Consider the following 13,943-nt stretch of genomic DNA (forward strand, 5'->3'; position numbering starts at 1 on the left):
GTGCAGAGGCCTGCACTATACACGGATGCAAGTTGGTTACACCGTCTGAACTAGACTGCGACATTCTTCAGCGTCCTGATCGACGGTAAAATGGAAAGGGTGGCAAGTTGGATCCATGGTGGCTACAATCTGCTTCTTTTCCTTCGACTATCACACTTGTTGATGAAGCTCTAGAAGATGTTCTTATTGACAATCACGGGCTGCTTTGCGATGACGAACGGGGCACTATCTTGGCTATATGTACTTCGTGTCTTCTGTCATTGCGGAAAGGCAAGCTTCCATTTACCACCTTGGCTAATCATCATTATCTTGGTCCTGTACCAGATGTATTGCAGGATCTGACGGTCATCGAAGAGGCTATGATCGCTCGTTGTCAGGCTAAATGCTGGGTGGTCCATTTGAAAGAAGAGAATCAGAATCTTCAGTTGCCGCACTCCCAACGGGGATTCAAAGGTCATATCATTATCTATCCTCAGAATCCTTCTGAATTAGTACATGTTCTTCCTCCTGCACTCGATGAGGTATCCATGCTAGTATGTGTGCTTTTTGTGGGATCGAAGCCTCCTTCCGCAGAGTGGTTACGTACGAAGGTGAGACCTCTCATCATCAGGCGTGAGTGGGTGCGTCGCGCTTTACAATGGCTTGTGGAACATAACCCTTTGTATGCGAAAGTTATCGTTGATCATAATTGTCTCAACAGTTTGGAAGAAGAACAGACATTGCCTGTGCATATTCAACATGTATTGTCTGAGCAATCTGATGATGTTCTTACATCCAAGTATGATGCCCCGTCTTTGGAATCCGAACGGATGGTTAATCCTTCCAATGCTACGGACAACACCGTACTGTTTGCCAATGTGGTGGTCACAGATGTAGATGCACACGCACCTGCTAATAAATTACGAGTGGCTGCATTACGACATGTGAAACAGCATGGTGAAGGATATATCAAAGTGCCACATGGTCCTCAGCCTGTCAATGAGTTCTTCAATCTGCAGTTGTTTCCAATGATTTATCCAACTTTGTTTCCCTATGGTATAGGTGGTTTTGAGGATTCGATTCGCACTACTAGGATATCTCTGAAAAGGCATGTCAAGCACTTATTTTCTCTTATGGACAAACATTTTCAAGAGCATTACTCATTTTCGTTTACCATTTTTAATGTACTTCAGCAGCGAGATATTCTTTTGCATTCAAGTCTGAAAGTTCGTCGTATGAACTTTTCTTCTGTTGCTCGTGATTTCGCATCGGTATCTCCTGAAGCAGTTCATCTGGTGTCAGAGTGCATAGCTAGGGGAGACAATCAAACAGTCTACTCTGATGAGGAGCGCAAGGTTTTGAGTCTCATGGATCAAGTGAAAGTTGTCTCGTCCCATCTGCGAGGATCAGCAGCTGCTCGACTGCATATGCGGAACGAGATTCGAGGTATGATGATGGCTCATGGTCTTCCTAGTTTCTATATCACCATTAATCCTGCAGATGTTTACAGTCCTGTGGTGAAATTTCTTCCCAGTGTTGACATTGACATTGACAATGTTTTTCCTTCCGAAGTGCCAAATTTTTTTCAGCAATCCATTCTAGTCGCAAAGAATCCAGCTCTTGGAGCAAAATTTTTCAACATCTATATGAAGGCGTTTATTTCATGCGTGTTATGTTTTGATTCCTCAGGTCGTGATGTTGAAGGTGGGATATTGGGTTTAGTCAAAGGTTATTATGGGTGTGTTGAAGCGCAAGGTTGAGGCACTTTACATTGTCATATGTTAGTGTTGTTGGAAGGTGCGTTGGATCCGAATGAGATTCGCGATCAAGTTGTGAAAGATAACAATACTGATTTTCAAGATCGTTTGCTCGCATTCTTGGATAATAGCATATCTAATTCATTGCCTGATGATCCAGATCCTTCTTGTGTGGTCCCCTCTACATCTCATCATCCATGCTCTGTAAAAGGAGTTTCACAATCCGATTGGGGCGACAGATATCATACGGCAAGACAAAAGGATTTGTATCATCTTAGTCGAGCATGTCAGGTGCATAGGCATTCTGCTACTTGTTACAAATACTGGAAAGGACCTCCCCAACCGAAAGAATGTAGATTCGGTCTGGATAACAACAAATATTGTTTGTCTAGTTCTTTGACATGGATAGTGGTGAAATTACTCTTCGGTGTTTAGATGGTATGGTCAATAATTTCAATGAGACGATGTTGGAGCTTATTCGGTGTAATATGGATATTAAGTTTGTTGGATCAGGCGCAAGTGCGAAGGCCATTTTGTACTATATCACTGATTATATCACGAAATCTCAGTTGAAGGCGCACGTCGCATATGCAGCTCTGGATCTAGCAGTTTAGAAATTAGGAGAATATCATCCAGAGGATGGAGATTTGACATTTTGAGCTAAGTGTTTGCTTCAGAAATGTGCATATTCTATGATATCTCATCAGGAATTGTCTGGTCCGCAAGTGTGCTCGTATTTGTTAGATCTCGAAGACCATTTCACTAACCATTCATTCAACAACTTGTATTGGACATCATTTGACAGATATATCGATGTGGAAAGTCCGAGTCCTGAATGCCACGCAAAGTCTTATGGAAAGAATATGCAAGAATTTGCCATGCCTCAAGTTGATGTTGACGAAGCCGATGGAGATGTGAATGAGGACACTGAAGTGGACCAGATTCCATATGACGATGACAATATCGAGGATGACATTGATGAAGAAGTAGTTGTGTCTGTTAATCACATAGGAGAATTGAGTGCCAAACCATCGCAGCTTTTGGACTATAGATTGCGGGGTCCGCAGCTTCAATTTCTTTCTTTATGGGACTTCGTAGCTCAGACAGAGAAGGTGCCATTGTCTAAGAAACATTGTTATAAAAATGAAGATGATAGTGACAACGAACATCGATTTGGTGAAAATGAGTCAATTTTGAACATGGAACAATTAAGACACTTACTTCACAATCAAACATGCCAACGACCGTGCATTTCACTTCACAAAGCTCATCCTCAAGTACATTCCCATATCACTTGCATCTGATTGATGCAGAATCGATTCATTCCCATGCCTATTGGTGGTGGAATACCTCACCAAGACAGACCCGAGGATTATCCTCGCTATTGTAGATTGATGTTGATTTTATTTAAGCCATGGCGAAGTGTGAAAGATTTGCGAAGAGAAGACCAATCTTGGGAATTGTCATTCGGAACATTTTTGAGTGCATGTGATATTCATTTTAAAAATGTGATGAATAACATGCAAATTTTGCATGAGTGTCGTGACAGTCAAGATGATCATTTTGCCGAAAGACTTCGTTCCTTGCGGACAAGATCCAATGTTGTTCGTTCGGACAGTTCTGGCAAATACAGTGAAGAAGAGTGTTATATTCAGGATATAGACGTACTCGAGCATTTGCAATCCATCGATTCATGTCATTCAGGACATCGTGCATGTTCTAATGACACTTTAATGAATTGTTTGTATCATGCCGAGTCTTCTGGAATGTGGCAGACAGACCTTTCGACTGCAGTTTGTAATGAAAATTGTGGTGAATTTGTTGATGCTGCAGAATGTGTGATGTCGGATGATAGATCCTTGGAAGACGAATGGCACAAAAAATATGATAAACATCGAGATGCATGGAAAAACAAGATAGCACTCCCTAATGATCATATCAACACCTCGAACGACATGAATAATCAATCAACTAACACGGACTTTGTGAACAACCCAATTTGCGATGGAAAAGCATTCAGGAATGCTCAGCAAGCTGAAAATTCCAATGGCACTTGTAGTAGGAATGTTCGGATCAGCCAAATTGAGGCCAATACCGTGGAAGACATTACCTTGATTATTGATGATATGATTGATGAATTCACACTAAATATTGAACATAGCAGCAATCGATCGTGTGAGCAGCTACAAATGTATATCGGTGGTTGTGAGGGCACTGGGAAGTCACAAGTTATCAATGTTCTCAAAGAGTTTTTTAGACGTCGCAATGAGGAGCGAAGATTTCAGCTTACTTCATACACAGGTGTGGCAGCCAGAAATATTTATGGAATGACGTTGCATTCAGCTCTTAGACTTGCACAACACTCGCAAAAGAATGCACAATGCAAAACGAATAGAGATTTAGTTGCTATGTGGGAAGGAGTGGATTTTCTATTTGTCGATGAAGTTTCAATGCTCGGATGTAATTTCATGTTGCAAATTAGTGAAGTGCTTATAGAAGCCAAAGGAAACACGCTACCTTTTGGAGGGATCAACATCATATTCGCGGGAGATTTTAGTCAGTTGCCTCCTGTTGGACAACCTCGTCTGTATGGACATATAAACACGTATCAAGTGGCTACCAAACAAGGTCAGAATACAGTGCTTGGGAAGTTGTTATGGTTATCAATTACAACTGTGGTGATTCTCACAGAAGTCATGCGTCAACAAGGAGCAGAGAATGAGACCTTTGTCAGCCTTTTGTCAAGATTACGAGTAGGAAAGTGCACTGAAGATGATTATAATCTGTTGCAGACTCGGTTGATTTCTAATGTGCGTCCAGATTGGAAATTACAGTGGACGGAAGCTCCAATCATCGTCAGCAATAATGATGTCAAAGACACTTTCAATACACATGCTGTTTTATCATTCGCTCGACGGACAAACCGTGCTCTACATTGGTACCATTCCACTGATTATCAAGGCGGCAGGGAGATTATGGACAGATATTTGAAAGCTCATTTGGAAGATTTGCATACAGGAAGTACCTGTCAGCAGTTAGGAAAAATTCCGTTGGTGATTGGTATGCCAGTTATCATTTCACACAATTTTGATGTTGATGGTGGAGTCATGAATGGTTGTCAGGGAATTCTCAAAAGTGTTCGATATACTGTCGACTCACGAGGTAATTGACATGCGATATCATGTGTTGTGCATTCTAGTTTGACTACTGACAATGTATTGCCTCATCTTCCGCCACATTATGTCATAGCTTTGCAGGATACGGTTGAAATGGATTTCATACATCCCTATTCACAGAAAAGGTGTAAGATCACTCGTTCTCAGTTACCCATCTTACCTGCATTTGCAATGAGGACTCATAAAGCACAAGGAAAGACTCTTGAACATGCTATCGTGGATATCGAAAGTTGTAAAGGTACTGAGTCGCCATATGTCATGCTATCTCGTGTCACTTCCTTGTCATCCCTTCTCATCCTTCGTCCGTTCTCTATCAAAAGAATCAGAAGTCAGTTGTCTCAAGATGCTCAAAAAGAAGAATGCCGATTGAATGTTCTCTGATGGCAAACAATATTGCGATATGGTCTGCTTGCAGAACAAGATTATGCATGATGTCAACTTGCATCCCACGTGGATGCCATAGTGGCTGTAAATTCAAAAACACTTGAAACAAGTGACCATATGGAATCAAATCGACAACTGGACTTGCTGCAAAAGCAAGCAGATATGTGTAATACGTCGCACAAAAAAGGTGTTCTTAATTCTGTCAACGACGACCAACTTGAATGTGTTTAATTTGTTCCAACAGATGCTGGAATTCCTAATCGACCTCGCAAACGCCGCTGATTGCAAAACTCTACATCTCAGTCAACGAGTTAGAACATTTCTCTACAATGTCTACCGAACCAAAGTCATGGTCTTTTAATTCTGTGTTCTTTTATTCTCAGTATGTTGTTCAATTTGACAGTATATTATTTCGTACTAAGCACATCCTGTTTGATTAGTTTTTTTTTTTTTGGTTGATTTATACCTGAAGCTCGTAGTACACATCAAGAGAACATTCAATGCATTAACCTACAAGCTGGTTGGGTTCCTTCATACGCAGGAAGTCAACTTTAGTTTGTATTTCACTGCTTTTAGCTCTTGCAGACATGTTCTTGGTTAATAGTTGGTGATTCATATTGTGTCCTGGTTGTAATTGTTGATGGTTTTGACAGGACACACAAGATCGTTGAATGTCAAGATCGGAGACATATTCTCGTTTCTGAGTGAGTTCGTCTTCCCTTGTGTTGCCTTCCCAATATGTTTCTTTGTTGACCTGGTTTGAAAGTTTGTTCATTCATATAGTTATAGCACATTCAGGTCATGTATGTGCGCTAACGCCAAACACACAATTAAAACAGATCTCAACTTCATTCCGGTTTCAGCAGCATTCTCCTTCTATATTATAAACACTCCTCTTCACAAATCTTCCTGCTCAAGTGGACTCCTTGTGCCGTTCGTGCTGCTTTATTCATCTGTGGTGTGCTACTTTTGGACTGATCCGACAAATCATTCTCTAGATTGTCAGTGGGAGAGCCGCCATGCTTCCGAAGGCATAATCATATATTTGATAGATGTGTTTCGCCATCTTTGCATCATTTTCAGATTCATATGATTCAACTTCACCCTTTGCAAATGTTAGTGTCTCCACATAATCCGTGCTTACAACTTTTTCACAGTAGTAGGCGTGATCTTTCACCCGACCAGACTCCGAGTAGCTCATTCCCTGCATTCATACTCAATGCCTGAGCTAGACGTTCCTGTGAAAAGAGGAATTAAATTGATTGTTTGATTGTTTGATTTGTTACAATAGATAGCAAATACTTTTTTGGATGGCACTTGTACTTAACAGTCGCACAGAAGTAATATGAAGATACACGATAAATGTACATGCGCGAAAAGCAGCGAATTGTGTTACAAGATACAAGTTCAATTACACAGATTTTGATACAATTACAGGTCCTTACATCTGCTTCACCATTTGAGATCCTTCTGTCAGAAATTTTGACATGTTCTTAGAATGCCATTGAACAATGTGCCAGACTGATCCACTCTAAAGTCAAAATCAACTCTACTGGATTCGAAATAAAAATGGAGAGGAACGTACACTATTAACAGATCAGAAACACGTTTGAGGTCTCGACGTTGCATGTGTTTAGGTTGAAATGTTGAAGAAACAGCATGTTTGATCACGAGGATGTTACTATGAGGAGGGGTCATTGGCATATACCGATGACCGTCTGAATTGATAATAGGTCCGATGAGAAGCATGCTTGGAAGGTTATTAAAAACCTCATGGTGATCGCGAATGGCGAGTGGAAGAACCGTCAATCATATAATCCATTTCAATCCCATTTTCTCGAACGTAATGTCTCAAATTGAGATCGTCGATGGATTTCATGTGTGTTCTTCCTTTGTCTAAAAAGATAGGGACAATGATGGGATGATCTGTTGCCTGTGCAAACAACAGTCCTCAAATGCTTGGTGTTTTCGGCTGTAAATATCAAAAGTCAGAGAGGAACATTCAACAAACATATTTGACACACATTTTTTTTAACAGCTTCTTCAACGACAAGCATAACATCTTCTGTTGATGTGGGCACACCGAGAGGGTTTTCGTTTGCATTGGAGTATTGAGAACAGTGTGAATTGTAGCACTTGCAGGATAATCTCCATAGAAAACTTCTGCCATTGACAACCGAAAAAGGAGACATCCCCTCACCCCATTGGACAAATTGACTGTCTGGGATGCGACGCCAGATCGTAGGGCATTCGTTTTTGCAAGATTGAGCCCATTTATCATTTCGTAATTGCACGTTATAGCCACGCTTGACTTTATTTTTAAAAGCAGGGGATTGAGATTGGATGGTGGGCGTATAAGCCACATGTTGTTTCAAGTATGCAGGAAAACCAATAAAGATGCCACCCGATGTGACAAAGAAGCAATCAGCAGTAGAGCGCTGTGACAATACGACAGGCATCACTGAAGACGATTTGCCGTGGATGACGTTTATAATGATGCCGCAGCATTCGAATATGTCATAAGTAAATGCTGATAATGTGGGTGATGAAGCCAGGGAGGATTCCATAAGCGATGAGCTGTATGAGTATGAAGAATAGAATGGGTTGGAAGATAATGCAAAAGGTTAAAGCAATGATTTGAACCCAATTGCGTGAATGCCTTTGATGAGGGATGGTACGCCTTCATTTGGCGCAGCAATACGTAAGTCGACAGTGGTAGGTTCTTGTGTGCCGAATAATAATGGATCCAATGCAGGAGACGAAAGTAGAATGGAATGGGTGGATTCAAGCAGTGTGCGGAACTGCATTTTATAGTCTGAACCAACTGCACAACGGAGAATATCATCAAAGCGGCAGCGCATGGTCCGCCGACCAGCATCTGCTACCACTTGGCTGACTTGCAAACATTCGACAATTTGAAAAATGTCGAATCGAGAAACTATTTTGAATGTTGTATTGTCATTGAGGAAAGCTGTTACATTAATTAGTCGAGATGGTGATAACATGACGTTGACAGCTGACCCATAAAAAATGTTACACTTGATTCAGACAATAGCGTGAATGTGAAGAATATGCTTCGGAAGCAAATAGCAGGCTTCTTGCTAGTTTTTTATCCAGCATATTACAATTTGTCAAATGCATTATGAAAAATGGAATGTGCATTAGGAGAGACATGACAGGATTTCTATAATTTCGTCTCCTAATCAAAAAAAAAATAATGAAAAGGGAGTGGAATACTTTATCACCGTACATTTACAAATGATTGGCAATCGACAATTACCGGATACCTGGCAGTTGATGAGGCTGCATGATACAGTTTCCAATGTTTGTGATCACGATGATCCATGATTTTAAATTGAAGTTTAACTCCTTTTTGTAGATGCAATCGGCATGGAATTATTCAGAAGTATACAAAGTGTCAAATTGTGAGTCTCGGATCCAAAAGAATTGTCTTTTGTCGAATGCACAGAAATGCAGGACTGTGAGCTTTGATTGAGTGGGTTGAACACGCTTAGTCATGTTTATTCACAGGCAAAGAACCTTTGCTGAAGAAGACTCAAAATTGTTTTGTCTTGTTTCCTATCCAACACCCTGAGGTTAGTGGCTCCACTGAAATTGATGAACGACCCGGTAATACCTTTGAGATAGCTATGGAAAATGTATAAACAGGCCCAGGCTTGTTTTTGGACTGCCGAAGAAATTGATATGGCTAAAGACCGTCGTGATTGGGACAAATGTCTATCAGACAATGAGCATCATTTTATTTCATATGTCCTCACCTTTTTCGCCGCTTCGGATGGAATCGTTAACGAGAATTTGGTGGAACGATTTTGTGAAGAAGTTCAGGCTCCGGAAGCACGCTGTTTCTATGGCTTTCAAATCATGATGGAGAACGTCCATGCGGAAACATACTCATTGCTGATTGATTTCTACATCAAAGATCTTTCGTCACGCCAATTTATGTTCAAAGTAATTGAGACCATTCCTTGTGTCAAACACAAGGCTGATTGGGCCCTCAAGTGGATTGCAAATCGATCTGCCACTTTTGCGGAACACTTGGTAGCTTTTGCAGCTGTAGAGGGTATCTTTTTTTCCGGTTCGTTCGCAGCCATTTTCTGGCTCAAAAAAAGAGGACTCTTGCCAGGTCTGATGTTCGCAAACGAGCTAATTAGTCGTGATGAAGGAATGCACACTGAGTTTGCATGCTTACTTTTCAGCCATCTTATTCAGCATCGACACCCAAGTGTTGTCGCCTCCATCATAACACAAGCAGTCAGTATTGAACAAAATTTCATATCAGGTGAGCTACTGATCTGGTGAATTTTTCATTGATGTTGATTGTAAAACAGAAGCCTTGCCAGTGGAACTCATCGGCATGAATTCGCATCTAATGTCCCAATACATTGAATTTGTTGCCGACCGATTGCTGACAGCTTTCGGGAATGACACAATCTATAAAGTCATCAATCCATTTGATTTCATGGACATGATATCAATCGAAGGCAAGACAAATCTTTTTGAAAAGAGAGTGTCAGAGTATTCGAAAGCGAACATCAATCCCTCAAAATTTCACGATGGCACTGCAGAAACAAGATGTTTGTGAGTTAACAGCATATACTATCAAAAACAACTCTCACTATTGGAATAGTTCGATGGACGATGAATTTTAGTTTATTTCCAAGCTTTATAGTACACGTCAATTGCGCATTAGAATTCTGACCTTATATGACGTCAGATTCTGTATGTTTAGGCCCCTATATATGTTGTATAATATTGTTCCATCGTATGAGTTTGATGGATCACTAACATGACAAACGCAATTGGTTTAGTCGAAATATTCAATATCGACTCTCGTTTGTCAATCAACAATGTTGAGCATGTCTCATTGGAAGCTCGTAAGTCACATTTGTCATTTCTACATGTGTTTAAAATGTATTGTCATAGTTTTATCTATCATCGACATCACTTCATATTTTGCATGTTTTCTGGACTTCGTAACAGTCCATAAACTCTCCCTGACGTGCAAGAGCATTCGCCAAATCATCGCAAATTTGCATGAGAAGAGATTTTTCAATTTACTGAAGCCGTATATGATGACCGCCGGCGGTGACCTTGCAGAAGCTATTGAAGACAATAATGCTGTCATTGTTGGCTCTGCAGCACTGTCTCTTATCTGGTGGCAAGGTCTTTGGAAACCTAGAGATCTGAATATCGTGACTGCTCGGGGAAACGCAGTTGGTATTGGTTCTTTTTTACTATCCAATGGATTCATTTCAGAAACCGAGAAAGAAGATGAAAAAGAAATTTGGTCATCAGCCTTCGTATCCTCTCATCATCAATTCACACACAGTTGTCGAAAGCAACAACGGATTACGATAACCAAAAGCGTCAATGAAACCATTATCACCGTGATTCTGGCTAGCATTGGCACATCAGAGATGATGTTTGTCACCCAATATGGTCTTTTTTGTGCTCATCCTAGATTCACAATGCGAGGTCTTTCCTTCCGATCACTACTGATGATTGACACAGCCAAATCAATGTTCAAAGCTAAACATTGCATTTCAATGGGTCTGAGGCCAATTCAAAATACAGTAGGCAAGCAATCTGCCTGTGATAATGATTGCCCTGTCCTGTGGCATAGCATTGTCGATCGCAAAAATGTACTATTGGTTGATTGGCATTATCAAGGACGGGAAAGATGAACTGGATCCAAAAGTCCATATCATCACATACAAAACTGCAAACATTGTTGGCGTCTTGCTCTTGATTGTCAAAATCCAAAGTGTTTGATGCACATATATCACTTTCCGGATATCCTACACAGACCATCACAATTGGAGGAAGTCTTAGAAACTAAAAAGGCTCTTGCAATTCATCCAGTATGTCTTTATAACATATAATGTTTCTGTAATTCACAATATATGATCATAGATAATGAGCGGTGGACGACAAGCAGCACTTTTTGCACGAGATTGTGATCGAGCCTTGTTGGTTCCAGTACCATTGATGGTCAGAATTGATGAGTTAGAAACAACAGATGATCTGCACACATTTTAATGGCTAAACGAATTCAGTGAAAGAGCTTCAATAATTCATCCTGATGCTACAAGAACTATCATTTTTAAACATCCGAAGACACAAATTTTATTGCCATAGACACTTGTGTTCTGCGAAGAACACGACCCTCAAAGCAGACCAAATCATTTGTTACATTCCCTTGGTGCCTCGTTCACTGGCTTTCAGAATATTCATATACCTAATGGTAATCTGCTCGTTCTTAAAAGAAACAGTAGTGATTGCAAGGACATACTCGATGTCAATCCCGGTGACTTGCAGCTTATCACTGACGTGACTATCAAGTGTGTATTGCATAGTATATTGTGTCATATATGAAACTTATAGCCTTCAATTTCAGTGCATATATGAAACATGAATTGCCCCACGCAAATTTAATAAAGAGATGGGTAGAGATGCCGTGAAGTGTTTGTAAAATATACTTTACAGTTCAAGTTTCACGACAGAAGCAGGATATACTGGGGAGAAGCTTCGACCGAATTTGTCTTAGACAAAATAGCCTGTTGGACCTGGCTCTACCCTTGCGCTCGAGAGACGGAGAAGACCTGAAGCTCTATGACTATGTGATGCTGGATGTGTACAACGTGTCCTGTCTCTAATGTCTATGTGCGCTGAGACCCCGAGGGCTCTGGGACCTCTAGTACCTGCCTGCCTCTCTATCTGCCTGCCTCTCCTCCCTGCTACTCCTGTCTCATCGGCAACCCCTGGTGAACTGTTGGTAAAACTCGCAATCTAATATTTCTGATCGGCATTTCAGGAGTTCAACGTATGAAGAGGCGACTATTGGTGATCTCTCCTATTATCAAGTATAAAATAAATTATTAAATGAAATACAAATTTAAAATTAGATCGAAATTTCATTTGCGACTGGATTGCGAAACGATGCGGAGCTATTAGGATCGATCAATCAAAGTCTACACTCCTGTCATAGATTCTTATAAAAGTATGAACGGCTTGATTTAATGATGAGTTGTAAAAACAATGAAATGTCTCACTCATTCAATGAAACTACCCCTACCATTTTTGATCTTCGAAACCAACACGGTGTTTATGATGCCCTCAGTGAACAGCTACTCAAACTTCCTTCCAGAGATTGTTTGGCGCAAGCAACGTACAATGAAGACTTCATACGTCAGACCAATGTTCACACAGGGAATTTTGCTTATGTCAAACCATCTTCCGGTGTTGAATATGAAGGCATTATAATGGGTCAAATCACTGGAGATGAAAAAATCAGGGCTTGTGGAACACATTATGCGGGAACTATGAACAGTGGAAGTCTGTTTGTATCAAATTGACAAGAACATATCAACTTACCACTTGGATTTAGCCACGGCCTATTACCAATAAAACACCTGTCAAAAGCATGTTCTCATTATGCAAACCGGAAGGATCGCCGAAAGAACTTTCAGTGTTATTTGACAACCAATTGGCAACTCTGTTGGAAGTAACAGTCATTCAAGAAGAAGAGGCTTCCACCAAAGGAAAGGTAAACTGTGAACAAAAACATAACTTACATATGTTGACGTTCTCTGTTTATCAAAGACATTTGATATCAGAGACTGGATTGATAATGATCTCATCAATATTCACACCGAGGCGATGTACGCGGTGAGTCATAAATTTTTAATTCAAATGTCACTTATTTATCAAAGTATCAGGTTCCGAAGAATTCCTCTACTACGAAATCAACCAAAAGGGCCCGTATGATGAAACAGAATCTAACGATGGAGGAAGTGAAAGAGGAAGCATGAGGCGAAGACAAGGACACAGAAATGAACGACGTGCCTGAAGAATTAACTGGCGTGAAAAATGAAACACCTCAAGAACGTACCACTGACGATCTTTATAACCCAGACTTACTTTCGGATTATAAAGGTCCATTGTACCAGCATAACGAATCAAAACTTCGACAGTTGGATATTCGAGATACTGATAACAGTCTCATTCATCCCGAGAAGTGGTACACCAAACTGAGACGAGGAGCACTCGTCCTTGTCAATGGCACTCTGCACACTTTCACTATGGAAGATAACAGACGAGTATGCGGATCATTTACAATTTTTACATTCGTTCTGATATTAATGTCTTAGATTTATCATATTCATGCACATACAATTCGCGTGCTTGACGAATCTGATTCGCCCATCCAACCTCGCATGGTCATAACATTGCCTGGCGAACATTCAATGGAAAGCTCCGGCTCAAAACATGCTGTGGGAGCTAATAAAATTGGGGAATTTAAGGTGACGGGTAAACGAAAATTGGAGAAAGAAAATGAAATAGATGGATGATTTTACATAGCATTAAAATTGTATATTAATGAGGGTCAGTTTTTTATATCTGCAACAGCGATACTACTGTAGTGCTTGCAACGTCACTGTAGTATTCAAACAAAGTGCCACCGGCCCATCTATGAGAATGAAGTCCGCTTTGCCCAGTGCGCGGTCGTTACCGCTTCCATGCAGAAGAACAGTGTGATCTAAAATACAGGAGATCAACAAGTCAACGCTCAGAAGCACATATAATAGTGTCAAATTCGAAAAAAAAATCTTACCACAAAAAAGAA

General features: G+C 40.5%; 10 protein-coding genes across 10 annotated transcripts; all 10 read left to right on the forward strand.

Moving 5' to 3' along the window:
• Window positions 1-359: 359 nt before the first annotated feature.
• EDB93DRAFT_1057100 (uncharacterized protein) lies at window positions 360-1,103 on the forward strand (the record flags this gene model as incomplete). The annotated part of the gene is made up of 1 exon (XM_041444768.1): window positions 360-1,103. A coding segment is annotated over one exon (744 nt), but the record flags the coding sequence as incomplete, so codon positions are not given.
• A 63-nt stretch (window positions 1,104-1,166) lies between these two features.
• Window positions 1,167-1,499, forward strand: EDB93DRAFT_1063184 (uncharacterized protein; the record flags this gene model as incomplete). Its single annotated transcript, XM_041444863.1, has 1 exon — window positions 1,167-1,499. A coding segment is annotated over one exon (333 nt), but the record flags the coding sequence as incomplete, so codon positions are not given.
• A 126-nt stretch (window positions 1,500-1,625) lies between these two features.
• Window positions 1,626-2,933, forward strand: EDB93DRAFT_1243197 (uncharacterized protein; the record flags this gene model as incomplete). The annotated part of the gene is made up of 7 exons (XM_041452110.1): window positions 1,626-1,734; window positions 1,765-2,002; window positions 2,036-2,122; window positions 2,146-2,344; window positions 2,402-2,520; window positions 2,542-2,795; window positions 2,893-2,933. 7 exons carry the CDS (start codon window positions 1,626-1,628, stop codon window positions 2,931-2,933), a joined length of 1,047 nt encoding a protein of 348 aa, XP_041302313.1.
• Window positions 2,934-3,043: 110 nt separating this feature from the next.
• Window positions 3,044-3,292, forward strand: EDB93DRAFT_1094566 (uncharacterized protein; the record flags this gene model as incomplete). Its single annotated transcript, XM_041446603.1, has 1 exon — window positions 3,044-3,292. A coding segment is annotated over one exon (249 nt), but the record flags the coding sequence as incomplete, so codon positions are not given.
• A 570-nt stretch (window positions 3,293-3,862) lies between these two features.
• On the forward strand, window positions 3,863-4,096 carry EDB93DRAFT_1094577 (uncharacterized protein; the record flags this gene model as incomplete). The annotated part of the gene is made up of 1 exon (XM_041446606.1): window positions 3,863-4,096. A coding segment is annotated over one exon (234 nt), but the record flags the coding sequence as incomplete, so codon positions are not given.
• A 90-nt stretch (window positions 4,097-4,186) lies between these two features.
• On the forward strand, window positions 4,187-4,906 carry EDB93DRAFT_1094601 (uncharacterized protein; the record flags this gene model as incomplete). Its single annotated transcript, XM_041446611.1, has 2 exons — window positions 4,187-4,489; window positions 4,529-4,906. The coding sequence occupies 2 exons, from the start codon at window positions 4,187-4,189 to the stop codon at window positions 4,904-4,906; spliced, it is 681 nt and encodes a 226-aa protein (XP_041302316.1).
• Window positions 4,907-5,083: 177 nt separating this feature from the next.
• Window positions 5,084-5,293, forward strand: EDB93DRAFT_1094600 (uncharacterized protein; the record flags this gene model as incomplete). Its single annotated transcript, XM_041446610.1, has 1 exon — window positions 5,084-5,293. The coding sequence occupies one exon, from the start codon at window positions 5,084-5,086 to the stop codon at window positions 5,291-5,293; it is 210 nt and encodes a 69-aa protein (XP_041302317.1).
• Window positions 5,294-8,832: 3,539 nt separating this feature from the next.
• Window positions 8,833-9,899, forward strand: EDB93DRAFT_1094584 (ribonucleotide reductase small subunit; the record flags this gene model as incomplete). Its single annotated transcript, XM_041446607.1, has 3 exons — window positions 8,833-8,892; window positions 8,945-9,596; window positions 9,646-9,899. Coding segments are annotated over 3 exons (966 nt in total), but the record flags the coding sequence as incomplete, so codon positions are not given.
• A 204-nt stretch (window positions 9,900-10,103) lies between these two features.
• On the forward strand, window positions 10,104-11,356 carry EDB93DRAFT_1108244 (uncharacterized protein; the record flags this gene model as incomplete). Its single annotated transcript, XM_041447816.1, has 4 exons — window positions 10,104-10,191; window positions 10,241-10,739; window positions 11,124-11,178; window positions 11,231-11,356. The coding sequence occupies 4 exons, from the start codon at window positions 10,104-10,106 to the stop codon at window positions 11,354-11,356; spliced, it is 768 nt and encodes a 255-aa protein (XP_041302319.1).
• Window positions 11,357-12,360: 1,004 nt separating this feature from the next.
• On the forward strand, window positions 12,361-13,668 carry EDB93DRAFT_1255687 (uncharacterized protein; the record flags this gene model as incomplete). The annotated part of the gene is made up of 6 exons (XM_041453823.1): window positions 12,361-12,660; window positions 12,705-12,863; window positions 12,920-12,985; window positions 13,036-13,078; window positions 13,130-13,416; window positions 13,468-13,668. The coding sequence occupies 6 exons, from the start codon at window positions 12,361-12,363 to the stop codon at window positions 13,666-13,668; spliced, it is 1,056 nt and encodes a 351-aa protein (XP_041302320.1).
• Between the last annotated feature and the right edge of the window lie 275 nt (window positions 13,669-13,943).

This window comes from Suillus bovinus (assembly GCF_016758785.1).
Source record: "Suillus bovinus strain UH-Sbo-P2 chromosome Unknown EDB93scaffold_99, whole genome shotgun sequence".
Classification (NCBI taxonomy): Eukaryota; Fungi; Basidiomycota; class Agaricomycetes; order Boletales; family Suillaceae; genus Suillus; species Suillus bovinus.